This window comes from Sceloporus occidentalis, unplaced genomic scaffold (assembly GCF_023333645.1).
Source record: "Sceloporus occidentalis isolate IW3139 unplaced genomic scaffold, rSceOcc1.0.p SCAF_110, whole genome shotgun sequence".
In the NCBI taxonomy this organism is placed as follows: Eukaryota; Metazoa; Chordata; class Lepidosauria; order Squamata; family Phrynosomatidae; genus Sceloporus; species Sceloporus occidentalis.
In genome coordinates, this window is record NW_028317090.1 from 460790 (window position 1) to 487692 (window position 26903).

General features: G+C 37.6%; 1 protein-coding gene across 1 annotated transcript in view; it reads left to right on the top strand.

Moving 5' to 3' along the window:
• Positions 1-584: 584 nt before the first annotated feature.
• The window catches only part of LOC149283165 (adenylate cyclase type 2), a 354857-nt gene continuing 328538 nt past the window's right edge, over positions 585-26903 (top strand). Inside the window, exon 1 of the mRNA XM_089497880.1 lies at positions 585-791. Coding sequence (XP_089354006.1) covers positions 585-791 — 207 coding nt within the window. The remainder of the gene's footprint in view (positions 792-26903) is intronic.

Below are 26903 nucleotides of genomic sequence, written 5' to 3' on the forward strand. Positions count from 1 at the left end.
ACTGTCAGCCATCCTCTGTACATGAAGCTCTCCAGCTTCTGTATTATACCACAGCTGAAGGCAGAAGCAGCACATCCTGACTGGCTGTTAACACAATAGCATATCCCTCTAAGAAGCTGCTGGAATAAATTCATTTTTAATGCAGCTGGATCCCTAATATGCTTCTGTGTTATTTTCCCATTAAAAGAAGGGAGGTAGCCTTTTATGAATGAGCTTGGTGCTGTTCCTGCTGCCGAGACAGGGGAGGGCGTGCACTTGGCTTTATTGTTCTCATCTGACATACGCCTTGGAGCACTCTGTGCAAACTTAGAGCAACCTCAGTCTCCCTATCCTAATTCCTAGTGCTATTGTATAATTCACTCTCTCTCGACCCTGCCAGCATCATGCCACTGGAGCTCTACCTTTTACTATCACCCAGCTTTGGTCTCTTTCCGCTGCTTGGTTGAAACACAACAGGAAAAAGGGGGATTTTTTTTTTTAATTTTACATCTTGGGGAACTACTAGGATTTGGTATTTTCTTATTCTTTCCTGCTGGATACTCTATTTGAAGGAGGGCAGCTTGGTACCCCCATAGCCTCTTCTAATGTGGCAAGAAGCAATGAGAAGACGCCGCTATTTCCTGGACAGAGCAGAAGATGTGGCTATTAGACAAGAGCAGCAAAAGTCAAGGGACTGGCTTTATGAGTCCTATTACTGCATGAGCCAACAGCACCCACTGATCGTGTTTCTGCTGCTCATTGTTATGGGAGCCTGCCTGGCACTGTTGGCTGTCTTCTTTGCTTCTGGGCTGGTAAGAAGCTTTAACTCCAAGCTTTTTTTTTTTTTTTATACTGCTTATAGCCATAAAAAAAAAGTGCTTACACTGGTCTAACAGCCAGTGTGCATAACATCTATGTCTGATATGAATCAAAAAAGTGAATAGCAGTGAATTAGACATCTATATTTAAAATCACATTTATGTAGTTCATAGCTAATGCACATTTGCAGGGTTTCTACAGCAAGAAGCAGCTGTTCAGTCTACAACCAACAGGGAGCTGTTAAGACCTATTTGCTTGTATCTGTGGTCTATGGGGCAGAAGAAAGCATCTGGAAAACGGACTTTTATTGACATTGAATCAAACACACTTCATAGACAGTTGGTATCCAGACCCATCAGATAAGCAGAATGAGGCATCATATGAGTACATTTATTTTAATTCATGCACATCTTATTCATACAGGTTTCTTTCGTTGTTTATTTCTCCTTTTGTGATGCCCACTACCTGGTTTGGATAGGACTAAATTTAGCAACATATCAGAAAGGCCATTAAAATTGGGTTAATGCATACATGTTTCCTTTTGGAAACCGTTAAGTAATAACAATTTGCCGATTAGTTTTCAATAACTTCATCCGGTTAATATATATTTATTGTAAAATGTAATATACATACTGCATAAACCAAGTAAAAGCTTGGTTTTAAATTGTCTATAACATATTTTATGCAAAATGTCTCCCATATTGTAATAAAACTATGAAAAATAATGTTGCTTCCCGATAAAATGAATTTAGTATCAAAATACATCATAAGTGTATAGTGCATGGTATTTATTATACAATTTATTTTATCAGTAGATCACATGTGTTGGTGGTGGTGGTCTGTCTATCATTGAAGATCTTACATGGTTTAGGTTGACAAATTGTCAGTTTTAGAAGCCTTATGTGGTGGGAGAATAGGGGTGCTTAAGGTCAGCTGACTTTCCATGAATCATCTTCTTCTTTAGAAGGTTGTGCTCCATGGTTCTACTTCAGGGATCTAAGGGACTTTGCATAAATTAATTTTAACCAATAAATTACAGAAAGCACCTTCAAAACTTTTTATGATTATCAAAACTTTAGTTGTCTTACCTAGTTTTCCTAGTTTTGCAGTTAATGCCAGGGGATTGAGGGGGGCAAGTAGAGATGCCAGTACTATTTTAGCCATTGGCACTCAAATGGTCTAAAAAAGCTGAAGTAATTTGCTGAGCAGCTGTTAGCCCTGTCCCGTCTGCCAAAAATACAGAACTTAATCTGTACATGCAGTAAAATCTATAGAGGGCAGCAGAATTCTAAGGGCTCTCATCCTTTCTTCATTGATCCTACCGAAGGAATTATTACAGTTATCTCCAAAACGCACTCATATTAATTTATTTTTAGTTATTGTACAAAAGTGAATGGCAGCGAATAGAATTTTAAATCACAATTATGTAGTTCATACCTAATGCTTATTTACAGAGCTGCTACAGCAAGAAACATAGCTTCAGTCTACAACCAACAGGGACCTGTTTAAGGTCTATTTGCTTGTATCTGTGCTCTTTGGGTAGAATAAAGCATCTGGAAATTGACCTCTTGCCACTGGAATACTTATCAATATGCCCTGTTCATGCTGTTTGTCAGAATTCCAGGGCTCCTTTGAAAATATGGAATAATATACTGAAGTAAGACTATGATCAATACCTAACATAGTATGTTCTAAAAAATGTACTAAAGTAATCTTTAAGTACCAGCTCTGATGCATGTGTTTTGCTAATTCATATAAACTGCAAAATTTCAATGAAGAATATTTAAGCAATATATACTGTATATACATACCTAGGAACTCTTGGGGTTTGACCCTGAGTCTCAGGGGTTTTGCCCTAATCTCAGGGTGATGGAGCAGATTCTCAGGGTCACACATTCTGGCTGACTCATCCCTATTCTACACTGCGGTGGTGATATGTAAAACCCAACAGGTGCTTTTGCCACCAGTATGGTTGATATCCCTGCTTGAATGCTTGGTAGTTGAGTTTATCTTTAAATAATGATTAGAGCAATTTGGGTGACATTTGAGCTATTAAACACTTAATATTTCAGGAATCTCAGGATCAGCTAATTTAGAAAGTTCTTTGGTATTCTGTATATTACCTTTTTAAATCAATCCAGTTAGAATGAAAAAAAGACATCAAATATTAGATATCTTTTTCATCTGGCAGGAATTAATACAGAAAAAAAACTTGCATCAAATACCTTTAGGTAATTGAAGACCTATTCTCTATTCAAAAACATTGCGTTGACTGTAGTTTTGCATTGTTCACTTTTTTTGTATGCATTAATATACAACCTGGAACAAGCAAGTATAAAATAAACCTAAGTGTAACAGTGGAGCTATAACTAGGGCAGGCAAAAAATATTGATATATTTCAAACAATTATAACTATATGCTAACCAGATATAACCATACTGTATATGCTAAGTCTACAAAAAATCCAGCGCTAGAGCCCATAGCAGATTTGAGTAAAGAAGCTCAAACTCAAGGGGGGCACAAAAAATACTTTTGCGTGCGTGTGTTTGTGTATATATATATATATATATATATATATTTATTTTTTATTATTATTTTTTTACAAACGGACTCTTTCAGGTCAACTGCTGTAGCTAAATCTAGATTTTCTTTTTTAGAGCATTTTATTGACTGCCTCTTTTGTGCTGAATAAAGTTCGGAACATAAAAAAAAAAATCTCAAAACATAACTTAATTATGGAAGCCTTTAACCCATGAAGAACAGAGTTGTTTTTTTGTTGTTTTTTTTTTTAAGAACAGAGCTTTTATTATTTCTGTACGCTTTGTGACAATAGCTGTTTTAAAGTTTCTGGAGCGTTTGTGTTTAGGTGTCATTATCTTTTTTATATTTACTGTACCCACACAGTATATATTATATTTTTAGGACAAAAATTGGCTTATTTAGATACCACTACTTTGATCACATCTGCTACTCTAGATGATGCAGAAATACAAAAAAAATATTCCTATTAATAAACAGGTATGTCTGCACTCAATAGAGCTCCTCTTGACATTGTAAGAGAAAAAAGGCCCTGGAAACTTCCCCCAGACAGTACACATGGATCCAGGCAGGTTTGCCACACTTGGCTAGGGGATCTTCTTCAGGGCCTCTCTTTGCCCTGGGAGCACAAAGGGATTTTCAGGTTCCAGGGGATTTTAATGCCCATGTGCCTAATGTAAGCATCATCAACGTTCTGGATTGGATCCTAAAAATCCAGGTTGGGCATCCAGTCTGCTACAATACTGTAGTTGGAGCTTTGGCCCACTCTTCTCTTCGAATACATCACCCCAATGACCCATATACATAATTTGTGCACAAAATACACATACAACATCTCCCTGATGCCGTACAGTGTCATAGTACATATGTATGTGTAAGTAAGATGTTAGATTGTGTGTGTTTATGTATGTATAAATTGATATGTGTATTTATGTTTGTATGTATGTGTATTTGCATGTATGTGTGTGTATTTATGTGTGTATCGTTACTTCGTATTGCACCAAAATCATCTCCCTACACCTCTATACCCAGCATTTTTTCCACTTCATACCCTCCCCCAGCATACCTGGATTCATATTTTTACCAAATCTTCCTGTCATCGGCCTCTGAATCTCTCAGTCTGCCTGCAGGTCTGCAGTGTGTTCTTGCTCTGCATATTTGCCCGTCAGTTCCACACGTAGAAATCTGTGTGGCTCTTTTATGGCTGCGGTCACACAAATTTTGGATGGCCAGTCTACTGGAGGAAGTTCACATTGCTGAGGGTGAGATGAAAATTTGTGGGGGCCAGATGTGGCCCACAGGCTTTAGTTTGGAGACCCCCGCTTTAGCCTCAGAGTTCCAAATTCGGGCTTTGGCGCCAATAGCTTCCCCTCTAGTGATTATAGCAATTATCAAAAAAGAAGAGTACTACTCTTAAAAATAACATCAGTGATACTTATAAAGATTATTTAAGTTTACATCTCAGACAAACCATATGTATATCTGATTTTATTTCCTATATTTTCGATACATTTCCTTTTTCATTCTTTGCCATAACTTGTTGGAATCACATAAATAAATAAACATATCACTAGATTTCATGTCTAAGCCTAAGAAAGCTTCCAGGCTTGGTTAAATTAATATTGATGTCATGTACCTAATGTGTATTGGAATATGCAGGATTATTCCTCTCCATTATATAGTTAATACTATTTTGCTTCCATTTTTTGTAAGTTGCTGATTTGTTTAGACAGCTGTTGTAAGAAAATGCAAAGAGAAGGGAGAGAACTTAAGGACAGAGAATTGATTAGATATTTACGTGACATAAAATTGTCCCATGCTTGAACTAAATTACAATTATGCTGGTTGACAAGAGCAAAGCACAAGGTAAAGGTAAATTTGATAAAATTAAGTAGTTATTATATTGATCACATAATCCATAAGCCCACCTTTTCTGGGCTACAATAAACTTTGTTTCATTCTTATATTTATATTACACTGTGTGTTTTATTGCACAGTGTATTTTATTATAGTGATACTTGTGTTTGTTATATATAATTTCCAAATTAAGTTACTGCATACATATATAGCACCGACTTAACACAAATAAATTACTTTCCAAACAAAAAATTACCATTATGCCTTTCAAATCATATTTTTCCATGAATTATGCAAAGTTGAAAATGTCTTTTGTAACCTTGGTGGCAAGTTCCTCGGCAAACCAAAGGTTACTGTATGCGAATATTGAGAGACTGCATTGTCAGAAAATGTCAGTACAATACAGACTTAGTTCAGACCCAAATGAGAAGCAAAAAAGTCCCTAAAGCCCGATGTCTTTTTTCACAAGTTATATTATTATTTTGCTAAATCCAAAAATTAAAATGGTGCTCCACCTTCTCTATTGAGAAATCTATGACTAAATGCAGCATTAAAAACATTTTTTGTAGTACTTTTGAGTGCCCAGACCCTTGTCTGTAAGTTTTTGCAGAGAACACTTAATTGTCATGTGATATAGAAACAGAAAATGCTTTTTAATGGTCTTTGGTTTTTCTGCGAATATTCAGATGAACAAATAAGATAATAAATCTACTAATGAGAGTGCAACTAATGTTTTGTCTAAGTTAAAACAGTACCTTTAATGTAGATATTAAATGTGCATTTCCTCACTATAGCATAAAGGACACTTGAAGTTTAAAATGTATTTCGTTTCAGAGTTTACTCGTTAGTTTGTCATTATCATTAAAAAATGTAAGCAATCCTTGAAATGCAAGATCTTTCTGTGGATACTTCTCAAAGATAATGTATCATCGATTGGATCTAATATATTATTATGTATAAATTATGAAATAGTTTAATAATAGCAGATTTTATATTCTATACACAACATCACATTGTAACAGTAACATATATGTATGAGTACATTTGCATAAACTAGAAAAACATAATAATTATATTTTAATTTTCATTAGACAAGTAAATTAAATTTCCCTTTGTATTCTTGTTTTTACAGACACCAGTTAAGTATTAAAACCAATTAGAGCACAGTAAATGGTTTGCAATTGCAAATGAATATTGAAATATTTTTAATATTACAGACCCTCTCTTTTGTATATATAATTTTTTTAAATTTCTTTCTGGTCTCACATTTTACATATCATTGCATCTTAGATATTATTTCTATGTCTGTTCATCTTTCTTAGTAGAGCTGTCTTATACATCTGTCAAATATTGTTTATAGATGCTGGGATATGAAGGGAACTTTGACACTTTGGATGTGCATGTAGGTTTCAGAATAATTATCTCACTCTCTTTTTGCATTACTGTAACTATATTGAGACAATATGGAAAGTGTGCTTGGGAAAATTTGAATATTTGCTATCAGAGTGTATAACTGAATTGTTCTATATACTATACAAACAGGGTGCTTGACAGGGTACTTTAGGCAGAGTATGGTTTACTTCAATATGCCTGAAGAAAATTAGATAAATTATAAAATGATCATTAATTGAAATACAAGAAGTTGCAGTTTAAGAGTCTTTTTATTTGGTATGATACCCTGCCTTTGTGCAATGTACAGCTTTAAGGCATTTTCACACATGTGGAGTATCATCTTACTTCTTGAAGTAAAATGTTCACGTGTCCAGCCTTCCACAGAAATATTCTTTCACAAATGTAAAAATTACTTTCATTCATAAATTATATTTTTTGCTACTAACACTAAAGAATGCACTTAAATGCTGTTATCACAACAACAATATTGTTTTTACTTGATTAAGCCTTAATAAAAAAGAATGAATTGATAGCTCTTCCAAGTTACACTTATCAGCTAAGCACTCTATATTGTATGTACTAATATGTACTAATAGTGTGTTGTAATGTTTTTCTAAATAATGTCAAGTGATTTATAGATATGTATCTTGTGCTTATATGAATGATGGGCCCTATACTATTCGTTCAATCATACTCATCTGACCAGAGCCGGCCTTAGGTGTTCTGGCACCCTGCGTGGACTACTCCTCTGGCGTCCCCCCCAAACCCAAAAAAAAAGAAAGGAAAAAAAATCTTGTAACAAACAAACAGCTTTGTGCAAGTGCAAACAAGTACAGTAATATATAACTGGAAACAATAATATACATTAAATACAAGAAAAAAACAAAAACATTTTCTTAAATTTTAAAAAAATTGGACCCCAGAAAGCATTTCCGTGGGCCCCGCTCCACGCTCCCTAGCATGCCATTACTCCCTCCACTACCACACTGGGAAAAAAATTACCACACTGACTGCAAATTAGGGGAAGACTGAGAGAGTCAGTGCAGTCTTCCATCCTTCTCACCTTGACCATGACTTTGAGAGGTTCTCTCTCCTGCAATCATTCCTGGTCCCTTTGTCCCTCATTCACTAAGCCATACCTCTCTTTCCCTTCCTCCCTGCGAACTATAGATCGAACACATATAAACAGCGCTTGCATGTATAGATCACATACAAACCCTATATTTGCAGGTATGCAGCGGGCCACTTCATCAGAAATGTATGTGTGTGAGCCTCACTCATTTTTCATTGAGAGAAAATAAGATCTTTTAGATGTGTAATGCATATTAATACAGGGTAATTTGACAATAATGCGAAAGCAGTTGTCAAATAGTGTTTAGATCGACTTGCAGTGTATGTACCACAATAATATGCATAATATGAGTGTATCACAGAGCCCCATAAAACTGTGTAATGTGCAGTGTGGGTGATTAAGCTGTATAGTGATAAAACTCACAGTAATGGGCTAGATTCTGGCAGGCTACTAACAGAAACTGTCTGCGCTTCTTACCCTAATAAAGTTGGCAACAAATATATAAACATAATATAAATGAGAGGTTTTGGTTATATGAATTGGCCAAAGCATAATTAAGCTCACCCGCCACATCAAGGCACACTCTCAATAGGGTGAGAACCTACGCTCACCTCCTATATAGTGGGCACACAAAGCAGTTTATACTGCTACCAAAACCTTATTAATGTGTTGGGGGAGGTGCAATTAAACCTCCTCCCTATTAACCCCTGGACAGCAAGCTGCAACCAGACTAATGAGGAGCCAACAACCTCAAATATGTGCAAACAGGGAAAAGAAAAAATGTCGGTGCGCTAAGCTAGTCACAGGCTCAAATAATACAAATGTATAATACGAGGCCTACCAAACAGGTGTAAGCATGCTGCAAAAACAGTGTATTGACTGTACAATGTATACAAAAAACAAAAACTGTCTGCGCTTCTTACCCTAATAAAGTTGGCAACAAATATATAAACATAATATAAATGAGAGGTTTTGGTTATATGAATTGGCCAAAGCATAATTAAGCTCACCCGCCACGTCAAGGCACACTCTCAATAGGGTGAGAACCTACGCTCACCTCCTACATAGTGGGCACACAAAGCAGTTTATACTGCTACCAAAACCTTATTAATGTGTTGGGGGAGGTGCAATTAAACCTCCTCCCTATTAACCCCTGGACAGCAAGCTGCAACCAGACTAATGAGGAGCCAACAACCTCAAATATGTGCAAACAGGGAAAAGAAAAAATGTCGGTGCGCTAAGCTAGTCACAGGCTCAAATAATACAAATGTATAATACGAGGCCTACCAAACAGGTGTAAGCATGCTGCAAAAACAGTGTATTGACTGTACAATGTATACAAAAAACAAAAACTGTCTGCGCTTCTTACCCTAATAAAGTTGGCAACAAATATATAAACATAATATAAATGAGAGGTTTTGGTTATATGAATTGGCCAAAGCATAATTAAGCTCACCCGCCACGTCAAGGCACACTCTCAATAGGGTGAGAACCTACGCTCACCTCCTACATAGTGGGCACACAAAGCAGTTTATACTGCTACCAAAACCTTATTAATGTGTTGGGGGAGGTGCAATTAAACCTCCTCCCTATTAACCCCTGAGCGTAGGTTCTCACCCTATTGAGAGTGTGCCTTGACGTGGCGGGTGAGCTTAATTATGCTTTGGCCAATTCATATAACCAAAACCTCTCATTTATATTATGTTTATATATTTGTTGCCAACTTTATTAGGGTAAGAAGCGCAGACAGTTTTTGTTTTTTGTATACATTGTACAGTCAATACACTGTTTTTGCAGCATGCTTACACCTGTTTGGTAGGCCTCGTATTATACATTTGTATTATTTGAGCCTGTGACTAGCTTAGCGCACCGACATTTTTTCTTTTCCAGGCTACTAACAGATGCAGTCGGCAGCTGGAGGGAAGGGAGAATCCAGAGCCTGACCACTCACACTAACACATGCCCAAACATACACATCCAGACACGCAGCACTAACACATACACACACTAACACACAAACATACCCAGACACTCAAACACAACCAGACGCACACTTTCACTAACATACCCAGACACCAACATTAGCATATTCAAAGACACATTTGTACACGCTAAAATACCCACATACACACACTAAAAAACCCAAGCACTCAAACTTACATACTTAACCCCTTCGTGACAAAGGCTGATTTTACTTTTTGTACCCTTCGTGACAATGGCCTTTTTAACATTTCTGCACTGCTCGTGTTTAGCTGTAATTTTCTTCTTTCCCGTTTACTGAACCCACACACATTAGATATTGTTTTTTTCAGGACAAGAAGGGCTTTCTTTAGATGACATTGTTTTGATTGTATCTTATTATTTACTACTAAAAAAAGTATAAAATATGGTGAAAAACTTAGAAAAAAATGACTGTTTCTAACTTTTAGTTGAAAAATCTTTTACTCATCTATAAAAGGTAATGAAAAAACCTGCTAAATAGATTCTACTATTTGTCCTGAGTTTAGAAATACCCAATGTTTTTATGTTTTTTTGCTTTTTTCTACCCATTATGGGGCAATAAGTACAGGTAGCGTTTTGCTATTTCAAAGCCATTTTTTCCAAATCTGGTAATTCTTCCCCCCATGTGCCATGTCGGGTATCTTTGAACCCGGCCAATGCAATTTACCCCATCAAGTCATATATTTTTGAAAACTAGACACCCCAGGGTATTTCAAATGCTAGTATTTTAACTCTTTCCATGCACCATATCTACCACCAGTCTTTGTCAAACTTTGTGGTAGTCATTTTTTTGCATTTGTTTTGCCACACACATTTTACTTCAGGTATGAATTAAAATGTTCTCGTTTATGTCACTATCACAAAACACCCCAATATGTGTTCAGCAACATCTCCTGAGCGCAGTGATACCCCACATGAATGATTTTGCCTGGCTGTTTGGGGGCAAAAGGGCCACATTTGGGGCATGCGCATTTTTCAATGTTGAACTTTGGCATTTGGGGATCCACTGCCCATGCCCTATTTGGTACATCTTTGAGCCGGGCCATTTCAGTGTGCCCAATAAACCCATATATTTTTGAAAACTAGACACCCCAGGGTATTTCAAATGCTAGTATTTTAACTCTTTCCATGCACCATATCTACCACCAGTCTTTGTCAAACTTTGTGGTAGTCATTTTTTTGCATTTGTTTTGCCACACACATTTTACTTCAGGTATGAATTAAAATGTTCTCGTTTATGTCACTATCACAAAACACCCCAATATGTGTTCAGCAACATCTCCTGAGCGCAGTGATACCCCACATGAATGATTTTGCCTGGCTGTTTGGGGGCAAAAGGGCCACATTTGGGGCATGCGCATTTTTCAATGTTGAACTTTGGCATTTGGGGATCCACTGCCCATGCCCTATTTGGTACATCTTTGAGCCGGGCCATTTCAGTGTGCCCAACAAAACCATATATTTTTGAAAACTAGACACCCCAGGGTATTTTAAATGCTGGTATTTTAACTCTTTGCATGCACACATTTTACCACCAGCATTGTTTCAAAGTTTGCAGTAGTATTTTTGTGTGTGTATTTTTCCCACACACACCTACTTTATGTATGAATTTACAGCTCCTGGTATATGCCGCTGTCACACGACACCCCAATATGTGTTCAGCAACATCTCCTGAGTACAGTGATACCCCACATGCATGAATTTGTCATTTTTTGGGGGAACTAAAAGGCCACATTTGGTACGTGTGCATTTTTCTAATTGGAAATTAGATGTGTGGCCATCCTTCCCCCCGTGTTAATTGGGACCTTGTTGAACCCGGCCAATTCAATTTACCCCATCAAATCATACCTTTTTTAAAAGTAGACACCCCACGGGCATTTAATATGCCAGTATTTTAACTCTTTCCATGCGAGAATTGTTTTAAGCTAATATGCTAATTTTAGGACTTGCTCACAAAAATATATTTTTTATATATATATTTTATATTTTGTTGCCTTTTTTAAAAAAAAATTTTAAACATTTTTTTTTCAACTTGGAGGTTCCCCTGATAGTGACATCAGTGGGAAATGATTTTTACATTTTACTGTTTTTTTACTATTTTTTTCTAATTATTAATTTTATTTTATTTTTTTATTTTTTTTTTACTAATCACAATGTGATTAGAAAGCTGGGCTCCATTGACTTGCATGGTGAATGCAGTACCTGTATTCAACCTGCAAGTGGAGCCAGAGTTCTCTAGATGGTCTGGAGACCGTCTAGCGAGCTTTTAAAACTTGCTTGTTTCTCTTGCAGGGCGGCGGCCATCTTCCTTGATGGCGAAGATCACCGCCAAAAGGTAAGTGTTTGGTGTCGCTGGATGCCTCCTGATCGAGGCATTCCAGCGACACCATTTAAGTTTAGGAGGCGATCGTTGATCGCCTCCTAAACGCTTTTAAAACGGGCGTCCGCCGCCATACAAAGTATGGCGGATGTTGACGCCCCGTGGAGGGGCCAGAGATGGCCCCTTCGTGCCGATCGCGGCGTTGCTGAATGCCTCGATGTCGAGGCATTCAGCAACGCTTTTTGGGTGCAGAAAGCGAAAGTAGATCGCTTTCTGCACCCGTTTAAAGACGTGCCGGTCCTGGCACGTCAATTGTCGTAAAGCACATGCTTTTCCGTGTCGTGCCAGGACCGGCAATTGACGTTAAGGGGTTAAAGACACATGTTTACACACTAATACACTTAGACACAATTTAAGTACTTGTAGTCTAGTTTCCACAATCACTATTTAGAGTTTAGTCAGGGAGATTGATCACAAACCATGCATTTTCAACCAACATTAATAGCAGTTAAGGTTTAGACAAGTTATTGAATCAAGCCCCTTGTGTCTATTTACTACTTTATATTGAATATCTATATATTGTACACCACAATCCGAAGCATGCTACCATTGACTGAGAATATTACATTCCATATTCTTTAACACATAAAATGCTTTATTCCTTTTCTCAGCAAAACATTATATTACCAAGACAACAAATAGAAACATGTAAATAGACCAATGTGATTTGATTGTGTCATGTTAAAGCTCACTTAATTATTTCTCTTGCCTCCAACCTGTTGTTTCAAGTGAACACTAAATAATTAGCTGTTTATACCTTTATTCCCTGGATACTTAATGATGTCCCTTGGCAATTCCCCTTTAATTTGTTTCAATAACTTCAATCATGAACAGATGGGGATGAGAAACCATGTGACAGGTGACAAATTAGCAAACTCCAACATATGACATTCAGTGCTCATTTACTGCTTAAAATGATAACCTATATTATTACTAAAGAAAACATTTATACATTTTAAAGAGTCACAGAATCAATCACGTTTATTTCAGAATACTGAATGCTATATTGCTTGGCTCGTCATAAAAAGACTCTCACTGTGGAGTGATGACAATTCTACAAAAGTAGATACAAAAGTGACATGTTTAATTAGATTAAATGTTTCTTATTGAGGAAAAGGCCCATATGCATAGGTATAAATAGGTGAAAATAGCTTGTAACTTAATTTAGTACAGAAACATAATTTTCTTTCATTTCATGGAAAACTAGGTTCAGTAACCTGTTGGGGGTATTTAATGGGATGAAAGAAATCTTAACTAATTTTATTCACCACACAGCCTATTTTTAGTTATTCCCTTGACAGTATAGTAGCGAAAGCGAGCAGGTTACCTAGTTTCTACAGCATGTTGTGCTCTAAATGCAACACACTTCAGCAACTCTGCATAACAGCAATACTTATTATAAGGTATTTAGGACCTGTATTTACACTTAAAATATTAAATCATTTAATTCAATTAAAGGCATATATTCCAGTAATTATATTGACTTTGTATGCTATAATGTTGGTTGATGGAAGAGTAGCTAAAATTTGGGTGATTGTGTTGAGTGAAGGGGTGTTTATCTCAAGCTTTATCGAAATCTCTAGATCCTTTGCTTTTTTCCATATATCATGTTTCATTTTGTATAGGAGGAAACGGCAGATTGTGTTGCCAGATTTCCCATTTACATTATGGGGTAGATCCAAAATTATGTATGCAAACAATCCATGTTCTGCACATGTATGTATGTTTACATTGTTAAGAAGGACTTTGTTTCCCCTTTCATAAAAACAAGGACCTGCTGTCACTAACATTGGTTCTGTGCAGCAGCGTCACTAGGGGGATGCAGTGGGTGAGGACTGCACCAGTGGACACATTCAGCAGGGATTGCACCCGTTGCAGCCCTCCTCTGGTGACTTGTTTTCTGTCTTGAATCTGAGGTTTTAGCTCCAACGGTGGCGAGAGAGAGATGGTGGAGGGACTAATCACAGCTAACACAATGTGATGACGTCCGTGGACTGGGATGTGGTCTAGTCTTGTAACTGGACCACTCTCAGAGGAGACTTAAGAACGCGCACAAAAGTGGCAGCAGCAGGGTGAATTCTGTTAGGGGAAGCAGGTAGGATGATTAGCGAAATACTAATAAAACAAAATGTAAGGCTATTCACTATACTATAAAAATACATTAAGGCTGAGCATCAACAGATCAGCCATAACATTATGACCACTGACAGGTGAAGTGACACCGATAATCTTATCATGGCACCTGTCAGTGGGTGGGATATATAAGGCAGCAAGTGAACATTTTGTTGATGAGGGGCGAATTGTGATGGCTAGACAACTGGGTCAGAGCATCTCCAAACCTGCAGCTCTTGTGGGGTGTTTGCGGCCTGCAGTGGTCAGTACCTATCAAAAGTGGTTAAAGGAAGGAAAGGAGGTGAACTGGTGACAGGGTCATGGGTGGCCAAGGCTCATTGAGACACGTGAGGGGCGAAAGTTGGCCCGTCGGTTCCTTCTTCGTTACCAACATTACACCTAGTGATGTTACCGATTTTGTGTAGCAACTAATCTGAAATTAGAGAACCCTGTGGCTAACAGAAGACAACAACATTTTTAAGTGATATCCTATGCCAGGGGCGTCCAACATGCGGCCCGCGGGCGCGTGAGATCGGCATCCAGGATCACAAGAGCCCTGCTGCTTACTTGTGGGAGGGTCTATTCTCTGCTCCAGTCCTTTTTCCTCTGTGGGGAGAACGAGGGAGGCCGCGCCCCCTTCTGAAGTCTGTGATCGGCATCGAGAGAGCTGTAGTGTAGGTAAGGGGGTGGGGGAGGTTGTGTGAATGAGTATGTCAGATTGAGGGAATGAATCTGTGAATGAATGAATCTGTGTGTGTGTGATATGGATGTGTAAGTGCTGGAACCTAGGCATAATGGGACTGTGATTGCTGTTAGAAATCACACTCCTATCATGTCAAGTCAACCTGGCTAGCTGCCCCCCTTGTGTATTGATGCTGCCAGCGGTATGGGGTCTGCACTTACAGCCACCCTGTACCAGCATGTATTGGCTGACTTGGGATGATAGGAGTGTGATTGCTAACATCAATCACACCCTTACGAAAAATTACTGCAGTTTTTTGGACATGAAAAAACTGCAATACTGCAGTATTACTGTACATTTACTGCAGTTTTACTGCATTTGTACTTCACTGTACTGCAGTATTACTGCACATTTACCGCACTTTTTTTTATATATTGCAAACCTACAGTTGTATTTCAATGTACTGTAGCTTTATTGCATTTGTACTTCCGTACAAAAATAACTGCAGTAAAACTGCAGTACAGTGAAGTACAAATGCAGTAAAACTGCAGTAAATGTGCAGTAATACTGCAGTAAAAGTGCAGTATTACTTCAGAAAAACTGCAGTAATTTTTTCGTAAGGGCAGTCCCATCATGCCTAGGTTCCAACATTCACTGGTTGCCTGGGTATAAAAAGAGTGTGTTTGCGGTTAGCAATCACACTCCTATCATGCCAAGTCAGCCAGTACATGCTCAAACCTGGCTAGCTGCCCCCCCTCTGCCCCTTCAAACTACCCCCCGTCCCTTCAAACTTCAAACTACCCCCCTCTGCCCCTTCAAACTTCAAACTACCCCCCCCCCCCCTGTGCCCCTTTCAGTTTCGGCTAAGTGAACCCTGAATTTTCGGTTTTGTTTCAGAATTCTCATTTTAGTGCATCCCTAAAATAAATAAAACTATTTTATTTTTACTTATCCAGAATCCTGAATTTGTAGGCCCAGAATTCCCAGAAATCAGTGAGAGGACAAGTAAAGGTTTTGTGTCATGTACTTTATTTTAATCTGCATATTTTATTAAAGGCCGTATTTTCTCTCAGTGAAAAATGAGTGCGGCCCTCGCACGTATACAATTCTGATGAAGTGGCCCACTGCAGAAAAAACTTGGACACCCCTGTCCTATGCTATAAACATGGAACAGAAAGTACAAGTTGCCATATATGCACACAAGGTGCATCTACCAAATTCTTCGTATAATTCAGTATATTCACAAATTAAAATCCATGTTTTGCTTATATCTAAGGAATTGAAGGATTGAAAGAAAAAAACTAAATGCGTGGTGACCTTCTTTAACCAACTCTTTTTGAATGTGAAAATGTGAGCGAGTAGGTCAGTTAAACAATATGACATTCTGAGGATTTGGACTATTGTATTTATAAATAAATGATTTTATAAGAGCAACGGTTATATGCACAAAATTCCAAAGTGTATCTTTACCAACATCCATAGGGTAAAGTTTACATTTCAGTTTAAATGTATTCTTAAAAAATGTAGTGTGTCTGTAGCCAATGGAGATAACCTGCTCATAGATTCATTTTGTGATTGACTGTATAATGTAACCCGGATACCCACTATGCTTCATATATACGATATATATAAATTATGAAACTAGGTAGAAGAGTTGTTATTTTTGTAATATGATACTAAATATATCAGGGAAGTAATTCCTTTGGGGTTTTTGCAAAATGGATTCCACTTTGTCAACACTAAATAAATTGTACAGTACATCAAGTATATGGGGGTTTATAAATAACATTCAGTCTTGTTTAAATATATTTTGTTTTTCCTATACTTACCAAAGAAAGCTATTTTTTAATATCTAATATAATGCGTGAAGGGATTCTGCAGAACTCCTTTCTTCACTTCAGCTATGTTCCATGTGGTAGATGTATTTAGCTAAATACATATCCATGAACATAATATACTTCATTGAGAGAACCATGAATGCCAACATGTACTGTGACATACTGAAGCAGAGCATGATCCCCTCCCTTCAGAGACTTGGCCGCAGGGCCGTATTCCACCTCCAAGACGACCACTGCCTTGCAGGGGCGTACCTAGAGTATTTGGCACCTGGGGCGGATCCTGTATGTGGCACCCCCCCACACACACTTTAAAACTGCATAGCTTCTATATACTGGCGCAGATATTGAAGGTGGTGCAGCATTACTGTTATCATTATATACTGAGGCAGACATTGACGGTGGTACAGCATAACACCTACCAATATATACTGAGGCAGACAATGACGGTGGTACAGCATAACACCTATCATTATATACTGAGGCAGACATTGACGGTGGTACAGCGTAATCTCTATCACTATACATTGAGCCAGACATTGACAATAGTGCAGCAGATGTGGCGTAGGCCTACCACTTAATTGTCTGGCTTAGTAGAAGGGATGCACTGAAACAAATTCTGGACTGAAACCGAAAATGCAGCATTTACCTGGCCGAAACTGAATATGACCCCCCCCCACCATAAAAATGTTTTTTTAAAGTAAGTAACACACCAAAATAGGACAAAAAAAAAATAACACTATTAATATATATATATATTAATATATATATCTATATGATTGTTAACAGCAACCACACTCCTATCATGCCCATGCATACCCAGATTCCAGCATGTACTAGCTGACTTGGCATGATAGGAGTATGATTGCTGTCAGCAATTATATATATATATATATATATATATATTAATATTGTTGTTGTTATTGTTCACATGTGAACTCAGCACTGGAGGCATAGAATCAGACATACAAATCCCGTATTTGCAAGTATACAATAATAATGTATGGAAACATAGCATTGCAGGTATAGATCAACTGGAAATCACTGTTCATTAATGCATTCTCACAAACTCATTAATTATCTCCCTCATTCAGACAATTCATCCACACATTTATTCTCTCACTCATTCTCACTGTTTATTTATTCCAATATACTCTCTCACTATCTACCTTTCCCCCTTTTCTACCCCCTTCTCACCATCTACCCCCTCCCCCTCTCACTGAATGCTTTCCTACCTTTTACTCTGTCACTTTTCTCCTTACAGCAGTCAGCTCCTTTTCCTCCTCTTCGCTCTTCTTCTTCTGTCTCCTTCCAGGGGGCGCGGCTTCAGTGTTGTGCGCCGGGGTGTACTCACTTTTGTTGCCAAGGTTTAGACATTAATGGCTGTGTTGAGTTATTTTGAGGGGACAGCAAATTGACACTGTTATACAGGCTGTACACTCACTACTTTACATTGTAGCAGAGTGTCATTTCTTCCATGTTATCACATAAAAAGATATAATAAAATATTTACAAAAATGTGAGGGGTGTACTCACTTTTGTGAGATACTGTATATCCTTCAGTGTCATGCAACAGAAAGCTATTGACTGTCCCTATTATAGTATATTTATGCCTTGCCCAAAAAAAAATCTAATGCTTTAAATGGTGATTAGTTATGCTTTTTTTCTGTTGCTCTAAACTCAGAGAGACATTAATTCATCATGAAAATTATATATTGAATTTTGCAAATCAATACAAACATATAGTATGTCATACAATTATTTATCGGAACTTGTAGGGAGCTGCTTTTACTTTTGTTGGCGTTTTTGTTCACCTTGATAATAGCTACTGTCATTTTATTTTATTATCTGTCTACTCCTCAAGATAGGGTTTACCTAGTTGTGCCAATATTTAACTGGTTCCTGAGGGCCCAGATACTTCATATTCTTTTAAGTTCTTTGTTGTACTCCATTAATGTAACAGTGCTAATTCTGAATTTATTTTTACCTACCAACTGATTTTCTCTTAATACTTAGGGTTTGCTTTATTATTTATTAATTAACTATAATTTCTACGTGCTGTATATAGTTTGTATTTTTCATGTGTCTTTTGAAGTTAATATCCAGAATAACCAGTAATAGACTTTTTTAATGCACTTGAAAAAATCCCAGAATCTATTCTGTGTGCAAATAATAGGTTGAGCCTATTTAAAATCAATGAAAACCAAAGCTTGGGGATAGTATTACTATAGTTTACATAAATCCAAATGGTAATTTTGCATGATTAACTAACATCCTGTGGGATTTCAGTATTTCAAAAAAGCCTGACTGGTGGAACTATTCCACTAAGCTAGATATACAAAATAACCCAATTGAAGCTATTGGCAGGATAATCACTGTTCTCAGTCCTACTCCATATGTTTCCCCTTGGGACTATAAAATAAGCTTTTATATGTCTTGTGAATCACAGTAAAGTATACAGTATGTGTGTTCAAAGCAGTATGAATATTTAATCAATCTGTATGAAAAAACCCGGACACTCCTGTATTAAAAAAAACTGTTACCCCGACAGTTATGGACATTTAAAAATATAGACGCATTCACATTAATTTTTTATCATAAAGCTTAATTATGTATATAATTTAATTTTTTTTCGTTACTAGTTGTAGTCAAATGTTTCTCATGATTAATTTGAGCCTCTAAGCAAACGTTTCTGCTAAAATATACATACTACCTATTCATGTACTCCAGCAAGGTTATGCTATGGAACTTTTAGATGGAATTTAATATCAGCGAATTATTATTTGGCCTATTTTTTCGTACTATGAAAATCTCACACTAAAATGTTTAAAAAACAAAAAATAAAACAAGGCTTTTAAAGGGACACTCCAGTGTCCCAGGGGAGCCTTTAAACTAAAAATGCAGCAACCAACCAGTAGCAGGAAAGTGCTAACTTGGGCGCACTTACAGTGCATGAGCACAGGGGGTTTTGTTAGACCTCCCACATAACGCTCTCTGAGCCAGCACTGGAGCTGACTGGTGGAAAGCATACCTCCTCTCCTGCTTGTCCAGAGCTGGGGTATGGGGAAAGAAGCGGATGCATATAGCAGAATTCACAAATTTTAAGGGGCCACTTAATATGCATATCATATGCATCAAAGTAACGTTTATAGTTTATATAATGGTGTATTCATTTTTTGCAATTGCTGCAATATAAAACCCAAATGTGATATTGATATTTTGACCTAAATTGGCGATATTGATTTCAGAGAGGAGAGGTATATGCAACACTTCATTACTAATTTCAATACCCAGATATTTTTTATGTACTGTTGTTTATGATATATTATAATGGATAATTAAATAGTTTTGATTAGGGCTGCAACTAACGATTATTTTAATAATCGATTAGTTGGCCGATTATTTTTTCGATTAATCGGATAAAAAAATGCAATTTTTTTTTTCTATTTAAAATAATGTAATAAACGTACAATTTACACTTTCATCTCTTTATTGCAATGGCCTCTCTCTCTCTATTCACCTTCTTATTTTACTGACATAATAATAAAAGCTACAAGAACTCAAACACTGTTTCTCAAACTAGGTTTTAATGCAAAGTTATTAGTAAATATTAATTCATATGTTAACTATTTTTCATATTTAATAAAAACTATGAGAAGAAAGCCTTGTTTAAATTTTTTTTTATTTACCAAACTGCCCCCGGTTATGCACCCCCAGCTTGCCACTCTGCCCCCATATATGCCTTATACCTCTTATATGCAAGATTCCACTGTGCCCCTGATATGCCTTATGCTCCTTATATGCCAGTGATATGCACCTGAGCCCCCTGATATACCTTTTACCCCCAGATGTTTTATGCCCCCCTGATATGCCTAATATCGATATGCCTTATACCCCATATATGCCCTGAAATTCATAATACCCCCCATACACCACTATAACTCACCCATACACCACTCTGGCTCCTCCCCCTCCCATACACCACTCTGCCTCCTCCCCCCTCCCATACTCCACTCTGCCTCCTCCCCCTCCCATACTTCACTCTGCCTCCTCCCCCCTCCCATATACCATTTTGCCTCCTCCCCTTCCCATAATCCACTTTGGCTCCTCCCCCTCCCATACACCACTTTGGCTCCTCCCCCTCCCATACACCACTTTGGCTCCTCCCCCCTCCCATACTCCACTATGCCTCCTGTCAGCAACAGAGGTTCACAAGACACCAGGGAGCCGGGTAGAGAGGCAGAGTGGTGTATGGGAGGGGGAGGAGCCAGAGTGGTGTGTGGGAGGGTGGCTCCCATACACCCCTCTGACTCCTCCCCCCTCCCATACACCGCTCTGCCTCTCTACCCGGCTCCGTTACTGACAGGCATTTTCACTGCAGCTTCATAGAAGCCTCAGCGTAAGTGAAGGTGAGTAACGGAGGCTGTCTGTGTGATGCAGACCCCCATTGGCTGACAGAGAGGATGATTCTCTGTCAGCCGGTGGGGGTCTGCACGATGCGCACAGCCAGCCTCAGTTACTGCCCTTCACTTACGCTGAGGCTGCAGTGACGTATGGGAGGGGGAGGAGTCAGAGGCGTGTATGGGAGGGGGGAGAGAAACGGAAGTGAGAGACCGGCCGACAGTGAGGGGAATCCAGGTCCCCTGCAGCGTTGCGGGTGATCTGGATTCTAGTATTATAATCCGATCTCTGTTTGAGGTCGGATTATATAAGGAGAGGAGTTTTTCAGAGCATTTGCTCTGAAAAAAACCTATTTTTATAATCGATAAAAATCGATTCGATCGACAACGATTTTCATTATCGATTTTATTGATTAGTTGTTTCAGCCCTAGTTTTGATCAATGAAAAACATTAGTTCAACTACTGGAATAGGTACAATATTATTTTTTCCACTTTATCTATGTAAATAATCCTGTATATGTAGTAATACATTTAGGGCTTTACTAGTAATGGCAGGTTGCCTTAGCCTTTTAGCCCCCAAACAACCAGACAAACCCATTCATGGGTGGTATCACTGTACTCAGGGGATCTTGTTAAACACAGATTGGGGTGTTGTTTGGCAGTGACATATACCAGGAGCTGTAAATTTATACCTGAATTACAATTTGTGTGATAAAAAACACAAAATAAATTGCTACCAAAGGGTGGCAGTAGAATAAGTGCATGGAAAGAATTAAAATACCAGCATTTGAAATACCTTGGGGTGATTGGGGTAAATTGCATTGGTCGACTTCAAAGATGGCCCAAATTGTACATGGGGCAGAATGACCAGATTTGGAAAAAATGGTTTTGAAATAGCAAAACACTGCTTGTACTTATTGCCATATAACTTGCAAAAAAACCCCAAAAAATTTCTAAACTCAAGACAAATCTATGTAGCAGGTTTTTTCCATTAGCTTTTGTAGATGAGTAAAAGATTTTTCAAAATTGTTTTTTTTCAATTTGTCATATTTTTTTAGAGGAAATTGTTCTGAAAAAAACAATATATAATGTGTGTGAGCACCTTAAATGGGAGAGAAGAAAATTAAAGCTAAACACGAGCCCCGGAAAAGTGCCTTGGTCACAAAGGATAAAAAAAGAAAAAAATAGCCTGGCCCTTAAGGGAATAAAGAGGCACCATCTGATGACAACAGTGTTGCTAACAGCTAGGTATACGTGGCTGCACGTGACATTTTTCTGCTCATGTACTGTCATGGCCAGTCCGGGCCTGATGGAAATTACTTATATGAGAAGATGAATATTTTTCCATGAATGACAAATAACCGTTATCTTAATCACCACAGGGAGTGGCTGTATTACATGATTGAACCTTTTTTTGTTGAATATTTAAAACTGTTTATCATATTGTATTTTATACACATTTTAATCATACCATGATCCCCTTACGTGTGTTCTCAAACATAAATGAGAAAACTTTAATTATTTCAACTTCAAGCATGCATGAAATGTGTTTTCAAGATAATTTTGAAGGTTTACATTGTGGAAGCGCTATCCATGAGTTGACAGCAGATGGCCCTTATCTTAATTATTTTTCAATCATTGTTACTGTTAATAAGCAGTTCACATGGGTAAAAGTAATTTAGCTAGACATTATGATATAAAATGACAGTTGTGATTTTAGTGATATAGTGAAAGTTTATTTTTGTTTGTATTTACTGTATCCATGCATGTAATGGATAGTAATAATGTAGGAAAGTTTTTTTCTAAACAATGACCTAAAGTGGTTTTTAACAGATGCTTTAATGCCATTTCCTTAGCTTCCTTTAGCTGTGGCTTTGTAGTCATGCAACACAATACTCAGACTATTATACTTGGTGCTAACTATGCCCTTTTGTAACCTCTGTGGCTTTTTGATGCATCATTTCCCATCACTCACAGTACTGCCCTGTAAATAACCTGCATAATAATTGACAGATCTATTTATTTCAAAGCAAGTAAACTATTATGGGCTGTAAAATATATATTTGTCTTCTGGTCTACAAGGACATCTGCATGTAAGCACCATAACAAAGTACAAAGGTTTAGATTTAATTTAAGTTTTACTTTATTAAGAGTGTGGTAGATAATGTAACAGGCTCTCATCAGGGGTGGGAATTTAAACTGCGGATGGGATTATGGGTATCCTGGATTTAAAATGAGACAAAAGATTGATTAAGATCCAAATCTTTTTAGCAGGAAAAATGGGCAGACTAGATGAATTCTTACCTGCCGATTGTAAATATTGTGTGGTAATAACTATGTATATGTAACATCTTATTCTGTGGCATATACTGTACTATTATATAATAATAGTAATAGTAAATACAGTGGCGGCTTATTTTTTATGTTACAGTACCAGAACAGTTGGTATTCAAACTGTTATACTAAAGTTTCTTTCAGCTTCATATGAGGTGTTAATTTCACTAGATGTGTCTAGATAAATTAGAAATATCCTTCTTCTCCATCGCTACAAGCTAGAAAATGCCTAGATATAGGTGATGTAATATCTTTGTCCCTAATGTGTAACAAGTGCTCCCTCATTCTAGCCTTGAGCTGTCTTGTAGTTTGACCAACATATTGAATTAGACATTTCCGACATGTGACTATATAAATACTATTTTCAGTAGAACAATTAATAAACGCCTTAATATTATATTCCTTACCCGTCACTGTAGATTTAAACACATTACTTTTATTAAAATGGCTACATGATTTACAAACTCTATGGTCACATGGGGGTTGGTAATGCATAATTGCTAAACCTGTGTAGACACCAGGTCACCGCTTCTAGGCCCTGAGAATGTGGTATACATGAATACAAAGATTCAGCATCCAGAGACAATAAGAGGACTGCCATCTTAGTTTTTCCACCTGTTGTAAGATCTGTTTGGTATCACAAAAATAAGGGATAAAACAACCCTATTTTAAACTCCCAATCCCAGATACAATAGGTCAACCTGGGGGGATTACAAGTGACTTGTGAGTCTAAGGCAAAACATAAAAAATAGGAGTAATAGGATATGATTTATATAGATATTCCTTCTCATCAATATTCAAAATACCATGATATATACCTTGATCAGAATCTGACAACTGTCGTATAGCTTCCTGAATATATGATAGGCTATTCATCACAACAATAGCCCCTCCCTTATCTGTATTACGAATAACAATGTTCTGATTGCCAGCCAACTCCTTCATGGCCTGAGGAGGATGCCAAAATAACCCCCTCCTGTGTCTCTGCGCAAGTTTAATAAGATTCCCCTCCACCAAATTATACATATCAATAATAGTATTTGTGCTACCAATAGGATAAAAAGTAGATTTAGGCTTTAGGTTAGTCTTCATATTAAGCCTCTATATGCCACTCTGCCTCCTGAAATGCCTTTACCTTCCTATATGCCACTCTGCCCCATAATATGTCTTTTAACCCCCTAAATGCCAGAGTATAAGGCAATTCTGGAGGCAGAGTGGCACATATGGGGTCAAAAGGCATATCATGGGGCACAGTGGCATTAAGAGGGTTAAAAGGCATATCATGGGGCACAGTGGCATATAGGGGGTATAAGGCATTTCTGGGGCAGAGTGGCAAGCCTGGGGGCAGATGTGCATAACTGGGGGGGGCAGGTTGTAAAAAAGGAAATAAAAACAAAATATTTTTCTCAATCATAGCTTTTATTAACAAACAATTGTTCACATAGTTTACATGAATTAACATTTACTAGTAAAACTTTTTCCTATAGGGTCGTCTTATAGTCAGGCTTTTTCTTTTTTTCCTAAATTAATATTCAGATTTTGGGGGGGTCGTCTTATAATTAGGGTCGTCTTATAATCGAGCAAATACGGTAATAACATTTATGGATGCATTCGATTCCAAGGGAGCACATTCCTCTGCTGCAAGGGCCGTCATCCTCCTTGTCTTGCCTCCTCTTCTATTATTTTTTTCCTTTGAGGCTAGGTTTCCACTTGGGTTTTTGTCCTGCGTTTTTTTTCTTGATGAAAAACGCCAAGAAAACTGCCACTGCATTTTTCTGCGTTTTGGCGTTTTTTTCTGGAGTTTTTTCTGGCGTTTTAGCCTTTCTGTGGAAATTGCTTTTTTTGACCTTAGGCAGTTTTTCCAGCCTTTACAAGTTAGAAGTTTCACCCAGCTAAAAGGGATTAGGATAAATGGCAAGTATCTGCCCCCTGATGTCATTTACTTGGTAGAGTTCTACTTAAACGCCCCGGCGGACCCTTTTGTCACTTTTCTGTGGTTTGTAAGGCATGCTTTATTCCGAATGTCTGCTCCTCTAGGAAGATTGGCCCCAAATGATGGTGCAAATTGTTTGCTGTTGCTTTTGGCACGCAGGATCCAGTTGATGCGTCGCGTATGTTTGTTTGTAATGGCATGTTTGTTCCAAATGGTGTAGAATTCAATCTGAACTTTGTTTTGTGTGAAACTGTTTGTTTCCAGCCTATTTCTCGTAGGACACACAGATACTGGGTCCATCCTCTGCATTGTAACTGTGGGAAAAAACGCCATAAAAAACGCCAAGGCAATAAACCCACATGGCTTTTTCATGGCGTTTTTTCTCTCCCATAGACTTCTATTGGAGAAAAACGCCAAGATTTCCTTGCAAAAAATGCCAGAGTGTAAACATGCTGCGATTTTGAAAAACTGCCACAGAGCCCAAAAAGCAGAAAAACGCCAAAGAGGACTGAAACGCCAAACAAAAAAACGCCAAGTGGATATGGCATTCTGCGATTTCCTATTGAAGAACAGCTAACATCTGGCTGCTGCGTTTTTTCACTAAAAAAACGCCAGGTGGCGCTATTGGCGTTTTTATGGGCGTTTTTAGCTAAAAAAAACCAAGTGGAAACCTAGCCTGAATGTGGCACAACACCTCTTTAAATCCTGAAATGGTTGCTCCATGTCTGAATCAAAGAGTGACAGACGTCTCATTCTTCCAGAGGTAGCTTCAAGATTTCCAGAAATAGAAGAGGATGCAAGAGTGTGGAGATTCTACAGATGACCCATGTCTGTGCTCGAGGCCTCTGTTTCTTTTAGATATACAGTAGACTAAAAGGTTAAAAGAAACATGTTTATTCCATTTTTGTATTTATCAAACATGTTTTTATTATTTTCTTAATTAGCTTAATTGATTGTGTTGAGTATTTGAAGGGTGGTACTTTCCCACTAATCAGGATGCTAGTGCGAAAGAGTCAAGCGTCAGGTCTGATAATTTATTGCTGTTTAAGGACGCAAATAAAGTTTTTTACATTTTTTATTTTATCACATTAATGGTTGCGTTCATTTCCGCTTCCTCTGCTTCCTCCTGGATGTGCACCGCTCATTTGTTTGCTTACATAACCTAAAGCTTCCAGAATATAGTTAATACAGTCAAATAGTGCCAGGAATTTATTTGTGCAGCGATAAGTTAAGAATAATAAAAGGAGGGTACTACATGGTGCTTATGATATTAGCAGAACATAATATAAACTGGAATACTCCAGCTGTATTTAGGAAAGATAAGTCTGTACAGAAGGAATGCATTATATATATATATATATATATATATATATATATATATATATATTCTTCTCAAATCATACTATATCTCTTTCCTAATTCTAAAAGGCCAGGTTTATAATTTGGGGGTTAGTCTCTAAACAGATTGTAGGTTATAGGAGAAACATGATTATAATCGTCCAAACATAGCTAGAACAACCTCTGCATAATGCTTGAATATATCCACCATGAGTGCTGCTTGCAGGAGA